At 36.6% G+C, this 20,826-nt stretch overlaps 1 protein-coding gene across 2 annotated transcripts in view; it reads left to right on the plus strand.

Moving 5' to 3' along the window:
- The window catches only part of LOC146001454 (D-lactate dehydrogenase, mitochondrial-like), a 32,170-nt gene extending 15,190 nt beyond the window's left edge, over positions 1–16,980 (plus strand). For both annotated transcript variants that reach the window (XM_083138779.1, XM_083138778.1), the window contains exons 3-9: positions 1,694–1,835; positions 2,857–3,016; positions 7,239–7,438; positions 10,342–10,470; positions 10,888–11,106; positions 11,782–11,893; positions 16,516–16,980. In XM_083138779.1, coding sequence (XP_082994905.1) covers positions 1,694–1,835; positions 2,857–3,016; positions 7,239–7,438; positions 10,342–10,470; positions 10,888–11,106; positions 11,782–11,893; positions 16,516–16,696 — 1,143 coding nt within the window. In that variant the 3' untranslated portion in view covers positions 16,697–16,980. The remainder of the gene's footprint in view (positions 1–1,693; positions 1,836–2,856; positions 3,017–7,238; positions 7,439–10,341; positions 10,471–10,887; positions 11,107–11,781; positions 11,894–16,515) is intronic.
- The last annotated feature ends 3,846 nt before the right edge of the window (positions 16,981–20,826 follow it).

Genomic DNA, 20,826 nt, shown 5'->3' on the forward strand with positions numbered 1-20,826 from the left:
ACGCTTCTCCCTCGCAGCACGCTCAATTTCTTTTTCGTTACGAGATAATTTCCTCATAACTTTTGCAAAGTATGTCTTATCAAAAACACCTAACTCCATTTTTCGACATGACCTTTGATCTTCTAAGAATTGCACATCTTCCAGAATCATTTTCCTAGTCCTACATCTGTCATGTTCTATAATAGAAATAGCATTGTCATGTGCTATGTCAAAGTGTAGGAGAAGAGATTTGAGAAAGCTTTCACTCTCAGCTGGGAAGTTCTTCCTTGTTTTATGTATCCGAAGATTTTCGTATTGCACAATTAATTTATTGAGTTTTACTTTGGAATGTCCAGCTCTGACAGGCGTAACTGGAATGCCAGAAAGCTCCCAAAACTTTTCTGCCTTCAGGATAACGAATTTTATAACATCATCCCTTTTATCTTCCTGCATGGGTCCATGATTGAGAAAAACAAAGTAGCGAAGCACATCCCCATTGGTGGGCAGTTGAGATCCTTTTTTCGGGGTCAAATCTTGCAGTAAATTACTTAAGAGCCACGCTTCAGACACTTCTCTATCATCCTTTCTAAGTACCGGGCGGTTTGGTGTGGATGAAATTGAAGGAACTGCTTCATGAGGTGGTTCTTTTCCCATATTTACACTCATATCTGCCTTGGTTACAACCTATAAAAGAAAAATATAATAGGTTACACATTGTTGCCATGTTGTTAATGTCCGTAAAATGAACAAAGTATATAAAATTACAAACAACAGATCAGACAACTATTTTTGAGGTGGGCGGGGGTCAAAACATGGCCTACAGACCTGAAAATTTGCAGGCGATTATGTTTCAATAATAGTAACAATATGGCAGGGGTGCACAAGAAACTTTCGAAAAAAATTTTTTTTGCAATGGTCTAGTGAAGAGCAACAATTAGTCTGTCAACATTTGTTCTTTTCAAAGATGATGATATGATGAAATTGATGAATTGACACTCGCAAACATCCATGCCCAGACCAGGATTTGAACCCAAGACCTCTGGCATCGTAGCGTGAAGTAAATTTTTATATGATATGTAATCTAAATAGGATTTGAAGATATCCTACTTGATATTACATATATTATACAACATTGTGAGTTAATGAATAAAAATAGATAAATCTCACAATATCTGAAAAACAATCAGAATTCATGATTCATTCCAAACCAAAATTGTGTGGCAAAAATGGATTTTTCCACGTTTACAAGTTGTTTATTTGGTGAAGTTAATAGAGTTTTATAGTCCTCCTCTGTGGCCGCGCGGTCTAAGGCACTGTGTTTTTTGCTCTGACTGCAGGACGACATGGGTTCGAGTCTGCTTGTGTATAGGACTGATGGCAACCCACCATCGTGAGGAAATTGGGGAGCTACGAGTGAGTAGTGTAACCCGATCTGGGAAATCTCCTATAACGGCTGGGGGTTTGCATGCTGATCCCACGCCACTCCAATACCGGTTGAAGGTCTCCACATCTTTAGGTAGGATTGTGGGAGGGAGACTGGCAGTTGGGAGATCAGCCTAGGCCCTTCAAGGGCTGTCGAGCCACGGCTTAATAGGGTTTTATATTTACTGCTAATATATTTTTATGTTTTTTGATTTATATTTCTATATTAGAAGTATATGCTTCCTGTTTATGATAACGAGAAAAAAATGTTGTTGTTCTTTCATGACTATAGGGAGGTGTTTGCATAAACTTGATGAAGATGGACCAGGTTGTAGCCTTCCACCCAGAAGATTTCGATGTAACAGTTCAACCAGGCATTACAAGAAAGTCCCTTAACCAGTACATAAAGGATCAGGGATTGTGGTTTCCTATAGGTAAGTTTATGTGCTACATCTCATAAAGTTCAAGTGCTTGCTTATGAGAGCTCAGTTTCTTATTACATTCTTTTGTTTCATATTACTATATATTATTGCTTATTTGTTGTTCAAAGAGAAGGAAGGAAGAATGATAATGAATGAGTGTGCACTTGAGTGTCAAAGAGAGAAGGAAAGAGAGTGAACACGTTTTTAATTGTGTAGCTTCATTGTGGTTAATGTACTAGTAAAAAATTGAAAAACATACTGTTTTAGACATAAATTTACACATTGTTCTTCCAACATTTACACGAAAACAGCAAAACATTAGTTTAAACAAGGACCTGACCCTCAATGCACAGTAGAAGGCATTTGAAAACAGTAGAATTTGTTTACTGTAAACATGAACGTCTGTAGGATTTTTTTCCAGGGAGGAAGAAAGAATGTTTTTTTCCAGGGGGGTCAAACGAGGCATATTTCCCCAATAAAGAAAACAACCACTTTTTCATATTGAAGTAATCATGTTCCTGCAACACCCTTCCAAAAATCAACAAAATTTCTGTGACTGAAATTAAATATATGTGTGCAATGTATAAGTTTATGGTAACATCCATTATTCCAGAGGGGAGGGGGGCATGGCACTTGCTTGCCACTCCTTCAGGACGCCCATGACTAAACAGTAGAAATTTCAAGCAGGGACAACCAAAAAGAAAGAATGATAAAATGAGGGAGAAAAGAAGAAGGAGGAAGAGACAGAAAGAGAGACATTTATGATAACCAAAACCAGAAGCCATCATGTCCCTCCCCCCCGCCACTTCCCCTCTTGAGCACACATGAACTGAACTTCCTGGCAATGCCACTATGGGTCATCCTTATTCCTTCACAATGTAAGTTTAATTACTTGGTAATCGTCCCATGAGAATTAGTATTAATGTTTGATGGAGTCGTAACAAATAAAATGTTATGAGTGAAGTAATGTGAAAATGATGTATGAACTATTTATACCTAATGGCTATTTTTGTATTTGTTACCATTTACAAAGATCCAGGTGCAGATGCATCTGTGTGTGGCATGGCAGCTACCAGTGCTTCAGGAACCAATGCCGTCAGATATGGTACAATGCGAGAAAATGTCATGAATTTAGAAGTTGTTCTAGCAGATGGCCGCATTCTTCATACTGCTGGGAAGAACAGAAGAACGAAGTAAGTTGTATTATGCTTCCATAAGACATATGGGTGGCTTTTGTTAGCTCTCTAGTAGAGAACAGCATTTTTATAAATCAGATAGAGAAGTTAGTACTGCTGAAGTTTAAAATGTATGTTTTACTTACCTTGAAGCAGATAAAATAAAATACATAGTTCAAAAAAAAATTAAACATTAAAAATGAAACTTTCAACCTCATCTCAGGGTCATCAGAGAAATGCACATGTAGTTTGGAAGGGGAAGGAAACAGGAATGAAACACTCTTAAAGTTTTAATTTTGTTGTTCTATGTCTTCTATTTTATCTGTTTCAAGAATATCTATGTTCTCCTTAAAGGTTCGCATAACCACTTTCTATAGATGCAAAATAATCTAACATCTATTTCATTTTATCTGCAATGTTTCGTTCTTGTTTCCCAGAACTTTTTCAAGCTATACCAAGATATACATGCAATAACAGAATCTCATATGGCTGGTCACTCTACACTTCTGAGTAATGAATAACTGTGTGTCCTTATTTCCTCCTAGGTAAACTGGTTTTTCCACCTTGCAGGTGTCATAGCTGGCTGTTTCTTCTCCTTCCCTTCATCCTGTAACCTACTCTTTTTGTCTTCTCTCCCCCCTCTCCCCCTCCTTCTGGTGCCATTGACCTTCCCTTTCTCCTATAACTCATCTGGCAAATTGAAATCTTTCATTTTTGTGCAGAAAATTGAAGTTGGCTCAGGAAACTTAACCAACTTAGTTTCCACATGCTTTTCTTTATCAGTTCCACCCATTTCATTCCAATTTCCCCTTCGTTTTTGTTCATTTTATCTCCCCTGTTTATGCATATGTACTTTGTTTCTGCCACTTTTCTCTCTATAGCCATGTGAGATTGTGTTATTGTATGTATCTTGGTGTAGCTTGAAAAAGTTCTGAGAAACAAGAAGGAAACGTCACAGATAAAATAAACTATAAAGCACTAAAAATAACTGTGTTACATTATATTGAATCTGCTTCAAGGCAATTCAAACATGATTATCCTGACATCTGGCATCAAATTTGTTTTAAAAGTGACTTAAATATTATGTTTGTACTGAAGAGCTTTAAAAATAAGATTTTTGACTAATGATTGGATATTTAATTAAAAATTAACATAGTTTGAACTTTGTGTCTTCACATTTAATGTCCTAGTCAGTGGTGTAGTGGGATATTTTATAGCGCCTCTGCAGCTATAGTCACTGGCGTACGCAGAGGGCGAGGGGGCTGATGGGGCTACAGCCCCCTCCGAAATTTTGAAAAATGAAATAAAAATTTTCAAACAAAGTGGCGAAGAACTAGGGAAAAACCAGAGTGGTAAATGCATACATCTCTTAAAAAGACCCCATTTTGAGATTGGAAAGTTATAAAAATACTGAAGTAAGCAAAAACGAGAGTGGTAGATGCATACCGCTCTTAAAATTACCCACGATTGTCATTTTTGAGAGTGGAAAGTTCTAAAAATACTGAAGTAGGGAAAAGGCAGAGTGGTAAATGCATACCTATCTTAAAATGTCCCACAATTGTTATTTTTGAGAGTGGAAAGTTCTAAAAATATGAAAGAGTATACTGTGTATGCCATAAGCATCTATGTACTAGTAGAACCCTTTCAGGATCCTAGAGCACATACATAGTCTGCTCATAGTCATCTCCTCCCACACAGAAAACATACCTAACTTTGAAATTATAGGAACTTGTATAGCTCTTGGCAAATGTAGTAGTAGGCAAATTGTCCACCACCATGTTTTATTTGCTTTATGTCCAATGTGAGGTTCAAATATTGTAAGATAAACGTTAATGAAATGTAGAATGGCCGTGAATGCATCAGTACAATTTCAACAATTACAACAAAAGGGCAATTTGCATACTGTTATCTTTGCTACTGGCCAGATCCAATGATAACATGGGAGGTTTGACAGAAAGGGTTTGCAGCTCCGATTGTTTCCACTCCAACCCCTGCCTCTTGCAAACAAGAACATTAGATAAGCAGGTGTTTCTTTTAGCCCAAACATGCATTTTTGTGAAGGTATTGGGTGTGATGCTGCCCTTACTATTTTTTTCTTTACATTTTACTTTACATTTACACTTGACTGACTGAATCCAAAATGTGTATTATTGACCAAATCCCAAGAAAATATGCAGATCTTTTCTGTCTTCCCATTCACATTCTGCTTGCTGTGGCAGTGGCGTATGCAAGGGGGGGGGGTTACCGGGTTTAACCCCCCCCCCTTGAGCTTTTGAAATATTATGGAAAATGCTATAGAAAAAACATTAAAATGGCTAATTTAACACAGTCAAAGATCTGTGACTGTAATAATAATAATAATAATAATAATAATTTGAATTATTATTCCCATGCAGCATGAAGAAAAACACAACATTCCAAACATAATCTAAGCGGCCGAAAAGTTCAATTTTGCAATTTTTTTGCAAAAAGTCGTGCAGTGACTCTCGCGAGAATTGTGAAAATTCCTTGCTTCGTCGCAGTGTGCCGACCTTATTGCAAACGTTCTTCCCGGTACTGATTTCACACCCCCTTGTGAACTCTCAAGTGATGCTGAGTCTACATCCACATCATTACATAATGTTGAAGAAGTGCTTTGTGAATCACCTAGAAGTGATAAATGTGTTGGAATTTCTATAAACTTACTTTTCAACGAAAACATAGACTCAGTGGAATTTAGCAACATGTATTCTCGCGCTTCATCATCATCCTGGGCGAGTTCCATAGGTAAAGGTAATGTAAATTCCGCCATGCATATAGCACCGTGCCATGAAGGCACACGTAGTGGTGTGGTGGGCCCCAAAGATTCTCGATCTCGAACTATTTTGCAGGTGATGTGTCAGCACCATGCTCCGGCAGCCTTCATCCCTCAGGATTGCTCTCAGGTACCCATTACTATGAGGCTGGGTGCGGAGACAAGGCTGGATAAATTCCAACCAATTCCGGGAATCGAACCCGGATCTCCCACGAGGTTGTCAGACTAGACCAGCGCGGCTCCTTGAATGAGTTTCATATTTCGATTATTTCAATAAATTTAATATATTTGCTTGTTTTTATGGATTTTCTTCACACTTAAAATGTCTCACTTATCATATACAAATAACCGTTGACTAGACAATTATTTTGTAACAAAGAAACAAAAGAAATGTAATTTTGTTCTATTTCTTTCATAAATAGCAGCTGCATTAGTAGTAATTATTAGTAGTAATTAAACTAATTAATTAATTAATTACAAGAATTATTAATTAATTTATTATTATTATTAATTAAAGTATAATAAAACAATGGTAATGTGAATTTGTAGAAAGTTTTCGAAATAACACCCCCCTTGATGAAATCCTGCGTACGCTACTGTGCTGTGGCAAGTACTTACCAACACACTTTCTTTTCAGTGCAGAGCCAAGGAACTTACTAGATTTTTCATAAAACAAACCAAGCTTGTTTTGATAAATAGACACAGCAAATGGCAACTTATTTAACAGAAGCTTCAATAAGGAAGCAAAAGCGAATTCAAGATTGTACATAATTGACCTCAGAAAAATTAAAACTGCTGAAAATGCAGACTGTGAATGTACATGTTTAGAACGTGTGGTGCTGTTCCCACATGTTGAACGTTAGAACACATTGAGAACAGCAACATTTTGTATCACGAAGGACACAATTAGATTTTCACTACTTTTGTGGTAAGTTGATATCGAGATGCATACAATATAGTTAATTCCATTTTTTTATGCTTCTTTCGATTTCTCCAACAGTGACTGTTTCTATTAAGTGCAAAGTACTTTTTCTTACAAGGAAGCTTCCTTCAGTACACCATTCAGAATATTTTTCTGTTAGGTTTATGATATGTGTGTTTTGTAAATTATTCTACCACTTGTCTGTAATTTTTTACATATGAATACTTGAATATAGACTATAGATTTTTTATAATGTAAGTTACTGATAAGCAAATTGTTGATCTTTGACTTTTAAAATGAAAAACAATATTACAAATAATACTTTCTTAGGGTGCCGACACCTATTTTTAGTACTGAATGATATACATGCAGAATGAACAAAACATTTTAAAAGCCCTGATTAAAATATGATTTTATTAGTGTGTGTGTGTGATGTTATTGGTAATTCTAAATCCCACTCAATGAGAACAGTCTATTTTTCAACAAAATCTTCCATATACATTAACTGTTTGCTTTCATTTAAGAAAAACATCTGCTGGATACAACTTGACAAACTTATTTGTGGGGTCTGAAGGAACACTTGGAATAATTACTAATGCAACAGTTCGACTCCATGCAGTACCAGAAACCATGATTGCTGCTCTGTGTTCATATCCATCAGTTAAGTCTGCAGTTGAAACTGTCATTCAAACAATTCAGTCTGGAGTGCCAATAGCAAGAATGGGTAAATATGCTGTTGGTAATATTGATAAAAAGATCTATCTTTTACAGACCAATAATGTCACATAATACAATGATCTCTCATCAAAAATCGACATATTTTCCTCCGAGTTTGCCTTTCGGTCATCTATTAGAAGAAATGTTTGTAAATAATATGAAATAGTGCAATCTTTTATTTATTTTTTGTTAATTTGCTATTCACTTTTGTATTATTTTGTTACTTTTATTATTTTTTAATATTTTTTGCTTATTATTATTATTATTATGATCATCATCATTGCATTTTAATTGTTGACAGTTTCAGTGTAAAATGGCCACCTGTGCTGTATCTGGAATTTTCTTAATAAATAAATAAATAAATAAAAAAATCTCTGATTTTAGTAAGGTTTGGATTTTTCATCCTTATGTGGTTCAGTGATGTCTACTTTTCATACTATAATTTATTTTTACAGTAAGAACAAGTAATTGTAGTATGTCATTTAATTTGCTACACAAATAACAGTTAAACACATACAGGAAGTGGACATTGAAACTGAAACACCGGTGATTAGAGGACATGCCACTGGTGGCTTGCCTGCACCAACTGTTGGTCATGCACAGCATAGCAGGCATTCGAGCATGTAGGTGTGTGCCTGTCAGTCACATTGGCACAGTAGTAGCTGAGCTGCATGTTAAATATTCGGTTTCGCACAGTAGAATGGAGGCAAAGAGGGCAAATTTTTGGTGCTCGTCTTGCTGGTGCATCATTAACGGAGACTGCAAATATTTGTAGGGTATCAAGAGCCACAGTATCAAGGGTCATGGCAGCATACCAGAATGAAGGACGAACCACATCCAGGAGGAGTAACTGTCGGGGAAAGCAGAAGCTGTCTGACAGAAACATCAGTGTATTGAAGAGGATTGTGTCCAAAAAGCTTTAATATAGACTTGTCAATCTATTTCTATCAAAGCCGTTCATTGGGAACTACATACGGCCAACATTGGTTGCTGTACGAAAACCCTTCGTCACTAGCACCAATGTCAAAAGGTGGGTTGACTGGTGCCAGCAGCACAAGTCATGGACATTAGATGATCTCAGACATGTCGTGTACTCGGATGAGTCTACCTTCACTGTTTTTCCATGATGTGGAGAAGTCCACCCGAAACACACCAACCAGACTACTTAGTGCCTAGAGTGAAACATGGTGTTGGATCTGTGATGGTGTGATGTGCAATTATGTAGAAGACTTTGGAACCACTGCCAATGACTATAAGGCCATTCTGGAGGACCATCTGCGTCCTATGGTGAAAATATTGTTCCCAGATGGTGATGCAGTGTTCCAGGATGAAAACGCACTAGTACACACTACTAAACAGGTCACAGAGTGGTTCGATGAGCATGAACGTGAGGTTGAACATCTGCCATGGCACACCTGTTGAAGGACCTGAACATTATTGAGTTCTTATGGGGTATTTTGGAGGGTCACATGTGCGACGTTTCCCTCTATCAACAACATGTCGTGAACTCATCAGTTTGCTTCAAGAGGAATGGCTGCAAATCCCTCTCACCACTGTGCACAACCTCTATCGGTCCTTCTCCAGATGTGTTGCTGTTGTGCTGGCCACCAAAGCTTAGTGTCTGCGTTCCAGGTGTTTCAGTAAATTGGAAAACTTACAGCAGGCTGGAACAAAGTCACTTGCATTTGTTGAGGGCAGTGAGTGCTCTGTGCAGTGTGAGCCTGTCACCTACACACTGCACATCAAGGCCAGCAAACAGTACAGCAATTGGGGGAGCCCCTTGCATTAATAGGTAAAAATACTGTTGGAATATGCATCGTCCTTTTCATGGCCGCGGTGGCTCAGTCGGTAACGCGTCTGACTACCATGCTCAAGGTCCCGGGTTCGATCCCCGGCCGGTTCAAATCCGGGAACTTTTCTAACGGTGGAAGCGGCCCCGGCGCCTACCCAGCGTCGAATAACATGGGTACCTGGGGGAAACCCTGGGGGGTAAAGGCGGTCAGGGGCGTGATGCTGATCACATCACCCCCACTCACGACCGGATCAAGAAAGTGTGGGGCGTTACCCCCACACCCCCTATACGCTTTCATGGCATGGTGCTATGCACAGGGGAACACTTTACCTTTTTTTTTTTTACCTTTTCATGGAACCACCTCCTGCGATCCTTATGGCATGATTATGATTCCACACTGGACCGTTACTCATGAATCAGGCAACAAGAGGTTTTGCACTGCACGTATTTGACCTATGATCGTGCCTTGCTCCCATCCTCCACACTTACATTGTTACGGTACACTCTGCAATCCAAACATGTACGTTCAAAGCTCCTTCACAAATGTGACAGATTGACCAGGCCTGAATTACAGTAACAATAATGAAAATACAAAAGTACTATTTTATAGGCACATATCTTTTCATATTTCCAAATTTTCAAGCTCACCTGGGCTCTTCATTTGGGAATAGGAGAGGACTAAATGCATATGCATACAATCAAGGTGAAAGTTAAAAGGAAGCTGTCTGACAAAAGATTGTGATCAAGCATATTATCATCTTTATAATAGTAATATTTAAAATTTTCCACTTCTCATAGCTAAATTTTATTGTTTCAGTGATTTGAAGTACAGGCATACATCAAAGTCAAGGTCTTATTATTATTACTGTTTTTTTTAAAAAAAAGTCACATGTATGCATCAGTGTTCTGACAATAAAATTCTGTCATCTTTATGTCCTTACTTTAAATAATAATCCAATAGCAACATCCTCTTCATTTCCAGCACAGAAAAAGCTACATAATAAGAGTCTCACTGTTACATTTGTGTGTTTCTTTTCTAGTTCCTTTATTTTTAAGTCTTGCATTTTTCTTAATGTTTATCAAAGTAATCATATTAATGCTAATAATATGTGTTTCAGAACTTGTTGATGAAATAGGAATCGAGGCTGTTAATAAATATAGCAAACTTAATCTTCCTGTGGCTCCAACATTGTTCTTAGAATTTCATGGAACTCCTTCTTCAACAAGAGAGCAAGCACAAACCGTTGGTAAGGACTCTTTTCTATTACTTAATAGTCATAGGACATTTTGATTTAATGTAAGAGGAAATTATATCTATTACTATTGAACATTGGTGATTTTTTTACCGATTGCCAGAATTTCATAGATAACCTCAATGATTTATTCACAATCATCATTCATGTATGAATATGACTGTGATGGATTTTGATTTTGTATTAGGATACAGAATCCATAAATTAGATTTTTTTTACATAAAACTAGGGTAAATTAATACTTGTATTCATACAAACATAATAAATTGACAAGAAGGCACACTCAATTACAGACAATTATAGTAAACATTGAAATATATAAAAAAATAAAATAATTTTGGTTTGAATTATTGAGAAAGTTCTTTTTTGTTGTTATGTTAGGCAATATTTATGAGTAAACATTATTTTCAGAGTCCATATCTGAGGAAAATGGAGGCACTGGATTCAGGTGGGCAGAAGAGCTTGAAGAGCGGACAAAGATCTGGCAAGCTCGGCATGACATGTATTATGCACTCAAAGCTCTGAGACCAGGATGGTGTGCCATGCCCACAGATGTTTGTGTTCCTATAAGTAAACTAGCTGATGTTGTTGTTGCTACTCAGGAACTCATAAAGGAATATGGTTTATTTGGTGAATATGGTAACATTTTTTGAAAAAAAAAATGAATAATTTTTTTGTCTCTCTAGTTTTGACATACAAAAATGAATCTCACAACAAGATAAATTTTCAAACTACTTATTCATAATATTGTACTTTTAGAGGACTTTCATAACTTCATAATATAAGATAATTGTTTTGTAACCTCAGTATGGAGGCTAAACTTTTTGTTCAATGAGGGTTTTAGTACGCAAATTGAGAATATGTGTATATGTTTTAGAAATATTCAGATGAAAAAAAAGAGGTAAAGTGCTCCCCTGTGCTTAGCACCATGCCATGAAGGTGTATAGGGGGTGTGGGGGCAACGCCCCACACTTTCTTGATCCGGTCATGAGTGGGGTGATGTGATCAGCATCATGCCCCTGACCACCTTTACACCCCAGGGTTTCCACAGGTAACATTAGAAAAGTACCGGGATTTGATCTGGCTGGGGATAAAACCCGGGACCTTTAGCATGTAAGTCAGACGCGTTACTGACTGAGCCACCATGGCCAGATGAAAATAAATAAATGAATTTAACATTAAAAATATTTTATCACATAACACAATTATAAAATCATTTATAATTTTTGTTTCTTTTCTTGAAGATTCAAATAGTTTATTATTTTTTTTTCAGATACAGTTATTAAATATTATCTTCTATTACAGGTAATGTTATAGGACACGTTGGTGATGGAAATTTTCATGCTACACTTATATTTGACCCTGATAAGACAGGATCATTGCAAGATACAAAAGCATTAGCAGTGAAAATAGCTCAGTAAGTAGCTAAATTTGTGTTTACTTTCCTTGCTAGAGAGAAATTGTTCCTTCTTATATAGCTGCATTTGGAAAGATTTTTTTTTAAATTATTGTCATTATGTGGCTGTGGAACACTAATAAACTTTAGCTATTGCAAGAAATATTCAACTATCCTTAGACCAGGGAACTGCATAATCTATATTCATCCCCTGATATTACTAAAACATCAGCAAGACTTCAATGAGCAGGTCATAGGAAAGGATCTTTAGTTAGCGGGTGAGGTTCAGCGCATGCTGTTCTCCCACCTAACCCTTGTCAGAATACAGTCTGCAGTTAACATACATTACTTTCTTGGGGAACCTGATGCTAAGAGACCTGCAGGAAGACTAAGGTGAAAATGGAATGACAATAATAAAATAGACCTGAATGAAACTGATAAGGATGGTGAAGAATCAATTGATCTTGCCCAGGATAGGGACAGATGGAATACATTTGTTCTTGTGTCAATGAAACTTTGTGTTTTAGGAATGACAACGTGTAATATGTATGCAACAATAGAATAATGAGCATTGTCAACTAGGAGCATTCAAGTCATCTTGTGGAGGTTTCAACTGAGGCTGCAGTCTGGCATGTGGAGGAGATTATACATGTTAACGGACATGAGTAGCCGAGACAGTGAGTTGCTCTGATGGAACTGCCTACATCACCCATGAAGTGTGTGCATGTCCATATGGAAGATCCCATGCTAGTTGCCTTATGATTGAAAAGTAACAAAATTGACTTATTCATGAAGCACATTATGCGGTACGAGGCAGAGTGTAATCAAACTAATTATTATGGGGATGAATCATGGCTCATGGCTCCACCACTTTCAATCTGAATCAAACCTGCTTCCATGGAATGCAAACTTTCCTTCTCCCCAGCCACCAACAACTTTGAGGATATCCCATCAGCACATAAGGTTCTGCTAACCATATTTTCACACTCGCAGGGCACCATAGTCTTGGAATTTATGCCTCATGGCGACACTATCAACACCACCTCACATTGGGCTGCCTTGCAGAAACTGCAGCATCCACTTGCCGCCAACATTCCAGTCTCCTGAGTGAAGGCATCATTCTCCTTAATGACAACGCCTATCTGCACATGGCTAGACAAATGCAGGAACTGTTTTGGGTGGGAATGATTGGAACATCCACCTTATATTCCAGATGTAGCTCCCAGTGATTTCTATCTCTTTGAGTCCCTAAAAAATCATCTAGCTTGTCGTCATTTCCATGATCATATAATCATCAATGAGGTAACATGTTGGGTGTGGAATCAGTTGGAAAGAGTAGATGAATTCAGGCGGTGATGCAGGAGAAAATTTCCTCCAGAAATAGACCTCCCCGCAAAAAAACTTTTAAGAACCAGGCAAAGCATTCGGGTAATAGCAAGGAATTATGTTCATTTTGGCTTTCTTTCATTCCCTTTAATTTAACATAGAACATACTTCTTGTAATAATAAGCACTGATTTACTACTCTTTATAATTAAAACTAAAAAAAATCAACAAATATAAATTACCGTCCATTTTGCTGCTAGGTAAAGTAAATTAATATTCAACATGGTTATTATTTAATAACTTTGTTTTCTGCTTCATTATTATTTGTAAGAAAGAATTCAAAATATCAGAATTCCATTTTATGTGATATTTCATGAAAATTGTTTTTCCACTTTTTGTTGCTGAACCGTACTCTGAGAATGCAAGTAATTTATGCGGAAAACCATAGAAGTTGTTATATTTAGTAAGCAACTGTCACTATTATTTTCACGTACTTATCCTTTTCTTATCGAAAAGTGAATATTCCTTCATCGATTTCCCAAAATAATCATTCATTCTTATCAATGATATTAGCTGAAAAATGACATAAAATAAGAGAAAAATATAATTCAATTTCATTCAAGATATTGTAAAATATCACATGTAAAATGTTCATGTATCTATAAATTTTTTCTTGTATTTAGGAAGGGTGGTAAGGAACCAGTCTTGTCAACTGGAAGGGATTCCACCTCCTTCTATTCCCCTCTGGTGCCATCATACAATTATCAGAAAACTAACTAACTCTCTAGCCTTCTTAAACCCGAAACTTTATGGCTGCAGCAACACAAGCCTTCCATCTGTCCCTATACTGGGCAAGATCAATACAATCTTTCCCATTCTTACCGATTTCCTTTAGGTCCATCTCAACGTAATCTCTCCATCTTCATCTTGGCCTTCCTCCAGGTCTCTTACCATCAGGTTTCCCAACAAGAATCCTGTAAACCCTTCTTTCCTCTCTCATTCGTGCCACATGGCCTGGCCACCTAAGTCTTCTTGATTTCATTATTCTAATAATATCTGGACATGTAATTGTAATTGTAATTTATTCTTGTTCTGTTGACTACATTGTAGATATTTCTATCTGCAGCAGTATAGAGCACGTCATTTGTTACATATAACATTAGCATGATTTCAGTACAAATACATCCACTTGATTACTTATTTGTGATGCAGCATAATTAAAGTTACAAGTTGTATTATTACATATCAGTTTGATTACATACATGGCATATAGCAGTTATGGGTTACAAATATATATTACATACCCTTGATAACATATTTGGGATGTAGATCAGCATAATTGAGTTACAAATGTATATTACATCCACTAGATTACATATATGGGATGTAGATCAGCATAATTGAGTTACAAATATATATTACATCCACTAGATTACATATATGGGATGCATATCAGATTAATTAAGGTTTCATACATGTTGATATACATATTGTGTCCAATTGATTATGTACATGTGTGAGATAGAGAAAGTAGTTTTAGATATGCTGTAGAAATTCTTCTATGCTGTAGGGTGATGTTTCTAAGAGATAGCTTTTTATTTTATTTTTGAATAGCTTAAGATTTCTTTCTTTTTTATTGTATAGTAGTATTCCTGTGTTTCTGGCACTCCTTTTGTATAGGTTCAGTCTGTGGTTGTCTATGTGTATATTTGACTTTGTTCTTGTGTTATGATTATGTATATTACTATTTTTATTGAGGTTTTTGATGTTGTGCTTTACAAATAGGAGGCATTGTAATATATATAGGGATGGTACTGTGAGTATTGAAAGTTTGGTGAACAGATTTTTGCAAGATGTTTGTGGAGGCTCTTGGACCATAGTTCTGATGATTCTTTTTTGTAGAATGAAAACCTTGGATAGTTTTGTTGAGTTCCCCCATAGCAATATGCCATACCTTAGTCTATTCTACACTTGAAAAATAGAGGATTTTTACCATTTTTAAGTTAGAGATACTTCTCATTTTCTGAATTGCATAATGTAAAGTGGCTAGATGTTTACATAGATTTTCAAGAAAATTGTTGTGTTTAGTAGTTTCCTTTCCATGTGGAGAAGTATATTTTCTGTGAATTCATGAAGCGCTGTAGTTGTACTTTTGTCTCTTAGAAAACCATGTTGGGTTGGTGTTATAATTTGGCATGTGTTACAAAAATTCCTTAGTCGTTTCTCAACTGCATGCTCGATTATTTTAGAGAACACTGACAGTAGGGCAATTGGCCTGTAATTTTTTACATCATTTTTTTCACCTTTTTTATAGATTGGTATTATTTTGGCTGTTTTTAGTTATTCTGCAAAAATTCCACTTGAAAAGGAGTGGTTTATAATATGTACAAGGGGTTTCACTATTTGCAAATGGCAGATGCTTTTGTAATGTGGTCTGTTATTTCATCAAGTCCTGCTGCTTTTTGTTTTTTAGTTTCCCGATAATTTGAATAATTTCGGAATCATCTGTTGGTTCCATAAAAAATGTTTTTGGCTCCCGGTTGATTTGTTTTGGGGGGTGAGGTTGTGTGTGTATAAGTTTCTAACACTTTCTATGAAGTGATTATTAAAAACATTTGAGATTTTTTGGGGGTTTTAAATGTTATTTTGTCTTAGCTTTATGCTTATATTTTGGTGGTTCTTTGGTGCGGAGTTGGTTTCTATCTTTATTATATTCCACATTGTTTTTTTTTTATTTGTTGTGTTGCTTATCTCTTTGTCATACTGCTGTTTTTTTGCAACTTTTAGAACTTTTCTGTAATTTTTTTTTGTATGTTGCATAGTTGTTCCAGAAGGTGGGAGTGCTATTGGTTTTGCTTTCTCTGTGAAGTGATTTCATTTTTTTGCTTGAGATAGTAATTCCATTTGTAATCCAGCTCTTGTTTTCTTTATTTTTAAGTTATCTACGTTTTTCAGGAAAGGTTTCTGTTTACTTCATGGATTTCTGTTCATTTCTCGTTTAATTAATTTCTGTTTAAAACATAGTACATTGTTTGGGTTATAATCATGCATTTCTGCAGTGTTGGTATATTTTGTATTTTTATTGCAGCTTGTGTCTATTGCGAGTAGCTGAGCATCATGGTCTTTGAAGTAAATGTCAATTCTTTTACATGCTGTTTTATTTAGGTTATAATTTGACATAATTTGGTCTATCATGGACCGTGTGGTTTTGGTAGTTCTTGCACAAATATTTCAGAAAAGTCGTAATTTTTAATGTCTATGCTTGAATCAAAGATGTGATTTGCCAACTTTTAACTTGGAATACTTTGTTCTTTTTAGGCTTGGCTTAGCAGTGGATGGAACGTGCACAGGGGAGCATGGCATTGGTTATGGAAAAATCTCTTTGCTGGAAGAGGAGCAAGGAGAAGTAGGCATTGATATAATGAGGAAACTGAAGCAAACTTTGGATCCAAAGAATTTAATGAATCCTGGCAAAGTTCTCTCCAGTAATTATGTGTAGCATCTGTCAGTAGCTTCTCAAGTAACCAAAAGCGGTTGACCGAGTGTTAGCCCAACATAACTAAAAGTGGTTGGCCAAATGTATGAACATACTGTTGGACAATGGTGATTTGGCCATGCTGCCAATGTAGGGTCAATGGGTGGTTTTTACATTGGGCCAACACAATGTAAACTAAAGTAGAGCTATGCTTTTGTTGTGATATACATATAGAATTTATTGTGAAGCCGAATATAAACTTTAGTAAAAATCATCTGTGAAAAATAAATCTTTACACAACACTTTCTCATTTGGTGTAGTTGATTTCAAGGTAGCTTCAAGTACCAGCACAAAACACTTTCTAGAGAATTTACTCTACCTACACTATTTTAGACCTATTTATGGAGATATACGCTAATGTTTGAATACAATTTGAGGTTTCAATTACATTATAAAACATTTTACGGGATGAACAAAATTTTACAAAATCTCTATATAATTTTAAATCCATCCGTGGAGGTGTGATATTAAAGAGGAAATAAAAAGCAGACTTAATTCAGGCACTCCAATACGGCCTTAACTCCGCCATTTAAAATAAGGCATTAATAAATAAATAAGTAAATAAATATCTTGTCATATAATATCTAAGAAACTAAAACTTAAAATATTGAAAACCGTTATTTTGCCTGCAGTATTATATGAACGTGAAACTTGGTCCCTTACATTGAAACAGGAACATAAATTAAGAGTATTTGAAAATAAAATATTTAGGAAAACATTTGGACCTAAAAGGGATGAGGAGACAGGTGAGTGGAGAAGGTTACATAATTTAGAACTGCATAATTTGTATTCATGTCCAGATATTATTAGAATAATTAAATCAAGAAGACTTAGATGGGTAGGCCATGATGCACGAATGGGAGGAAAGGGGAGTTTACAGGATTCTTGTTGGGTTTTTGATTGATTGAGTTGGTGTGTCTCCACCGGGTATCGAACCCGGCACCCCTTGATTACAAGGTGACGACGCTACCACTTCACCATCGGGGAGGTCTAATTCTTGTTGGGAAACCTGATGGTAAGAGACCTGTAGGAAGGCCAAGACAAAGATATAGGGTTAAAGTTGAGATGGACCTAAAGGAAATCGGTAAGGATGGAAAAGATTGGATTGATCTTGCCTAGGATAGGGACAGATAGAAGGTTTGTGTTGGTGCAGCCATAAACCTTCGAGTTTAAGAAGACTAGAGAGTTATTAAGTTAGTCTGTGGAGATGTACGCTAATGTTGCGCTCCAGCGTTAGCTTGGAGTGCAACTTTTGAAGTTACACTTACCTTCTCTTGAACCGAGGCTTTACAGATCTTTTTACGGGTTGTATAAAACTGTACAAAATGTATAGATTATTTTTAGCCCATTTGTGGAATCCAGCATCAATTTGGAGTGCAACCTTTGAAGTTTGAGTTTCTCTGAAACCGAGACATTCCCAAGACTTCTAAAGAGGTGCACAAAACTTTTATTACGTGAAATGTAAGTTTCGTTCTTGCTCCACTCCACGTTGACCGAGCTTGTTTACTGTGCGAAACAAGAGTTGACATTGTTATGTTGAATACCGGGGTGGAGAAAGAGAGACGTCAAACAACAGAACACGCTCTGAGGCCCAATTTCATCTCATTGTGCCAAGCCTCGATTATTTATTTTCCTAAGGCTTGTACCAAGCGAGCTGGTGATTTGGTTTGCTGGCGTATTGTCTGGAAATATAGAATATGGAGCAACAACGTCCTTGCTCTGCCAATATTACGTCACGTGGGAAAATCATTCATCCATCGGATTCTAGTCCGTTTACTGAGCGCTCAACCGATCACAAACGACGTTTTCGAAGGCGCGTGGCTTGTTTTTCCGAAATCTCTCGAGTCCTTACATTGTTTCCTTTGTGAAACTCCAGCCCGAGGGAACATTGTAGAACGATGTGCCTTCTTTGTAAACGAGACCAAATGAATCACGTATATAACATGCGCTATCAATCAAAGTGTAAAGGATTCTTTTCACGTGAAAACCCTCGTGTAGGCATAAACCTATTACAAAATATGGGGCTGACCAGTCTTGCGTGCTTGCAATATGGCTTCGGGTGATGAATGGATTTTGTGTTTACATTTTTTGAATAGCAATAAGCTTCGAGAAATCTCTACTGCAATGTAGCAGGGCTTGATTGTGCAGATCGATGCATGAGAAACGCTTTTGTGCAGAGGCTTTTCTCGTGTCTTGTGATGCACATGAAAGTAATTTGTTACCGGGCGTTGTTAGTTTCACTGAAATGTGCGTCAGCAACTTTTAGTTTTTAAAGTATGTAGTGATTTACGTTTACACTCGTGTCTAATCTAAATACATAAATTTCGTTCATGTCAACTTTGGTATCGAAGGCATATATTTTCAAGAGTATTCAGTAACATTAACTGGATGCTTCCGCATTTGCAACGAATTGTGGTTGAAAAATTACTTCTTCATAAATGCAGTCATTTGTGTCTAATATAGAAAAAATAACTGGGGCAAGAGTTTTATGTTCCACCTATTCGCAAAGCTACATCCACAAAGCATTATTGTTCTAATAAATGGTTTTCTCTCTCTAATTTTCAGTTAGGTAGGGTATTGAATGACTATGAATAGTTTATAGATCACAAATATTTCGTCAAAACTTATTTTCCCTACCCAAGCATAAATATTTTCTTCTTTTTAAGACAGTTTTCGAATTTTTAAATTTTCTCAATTTAGTAGGAACTCAAATCAGAAGAAACAAAACGTTAATATTTTTATGTACAGTGGTGGAATAAATCGTTCCGCAATACGGCTTTACTACCAGTAGCCTCACGAGGGAATTATTTCTTTCCACTACTGCATACAAAAATAAAACATGTTAACGAAACAAAAATCATTATCAACTTCAAACGAGAAGGCTTTATTTGAAATTCAGTAATCTCCTATAAGGCCATTCCATGCCAAATCATCACAACAAAATGAACTTTCCAACCCGACCATATCAGATTTTCATGAAATTTGGTAGGATGGTAGATTTTGATTGATTGAGTTGGTTTCTTAAGTCAACTTTGTGCACAGTAAGGCTAATCGGGACTGGGTGGGGTCCGAACCACTATGTGCCTCCACCAGGTATCGAACCCGGGACCTCTTGATTACAAGGCGACGGCAAGTATGATGGTAGAGGACATGAAGTAACTTACATCGGTGATACACGGTGTTCGTACAGCACGGTTCCCAACCTTATAGGAATGACAAATTTATGCTTGCAAGGTCCCCCCAACAAAAAAAAATCATAACTGTTCATCTAATTATGGTATAACTTTCATCTTGGGTTTGTTTTGAAGCTAAGGGAGTACGATTGTAAAAAATAGTACAAAATGTGATGAATCCGACGTTGAAGAGGCTACCACTCTCTGACCCGTGGGTTCTCCGCCATCTTGAAAAAAATGGCGCCAAAAATTCGCCTTGAAAATTAAAAGAAAATAATATATCGAAAATGGTGAATTGTACACACATAGTAAAGATAACCAAGATGAAACAGCAGAATATTTGATAAATTATGGTTTCTGTTTGATAGAGCTACCTTAAATATTAATTGAATTAGAAAGCTCCAATTATTTACTTTAATTTTAAGAATTTGTGTAAAAGTTGGTTTCTGACACAAATAACAGCAAATATGAAACATACGATGTAATTTACGTCCTTAAAACACTGGATCATTCATTGTATGAATATACGTTGGATAATCCATAAGATTATATTATATTTTATTTAAAGCCTCTCTGATGCTTCATGTTGACCAAGGCATTCACTTGTTTACTTCAGTTGTCTCAACCTCTGTGGTATGTGAATAATGCACAGTGTTGTGCTATGCAAACTTCCTGATGTATTCAGGATATAGGAAGTTCCATCAGACTGTGGAGTCAGCTGTTTGCAATAGAGGTAGCAAAAATCACGATTCGGCACGGCCTGGGTGATATAGAGGTGAGGCAGACTGAGAAGGGACTGACTTTTGATTTGGATTGAGGAGAGAGAGAAGCTGAGAGAAAGGAGTTGAGGGAAAGTGAGGCGAGTCCTGCTCAACCTGCAACGAAGCCTACAGAGGACTTAGTTTATTTTATTCTTCGAGT

The sequence above is a fragment of the Lepisma saccharinum genome, chromosome 17 (assembly GCF_977018435.1).
Source record: "Lepisma saccharinum chromosome 17, izLepSacc3.1, whole genome shotgun sequence".
NCBI lineage: Eukaryota > Metazoa > Arthropoda > Insecta > Zygentoma > Lepismatidae > Lepisma > Lepisma saccharinum.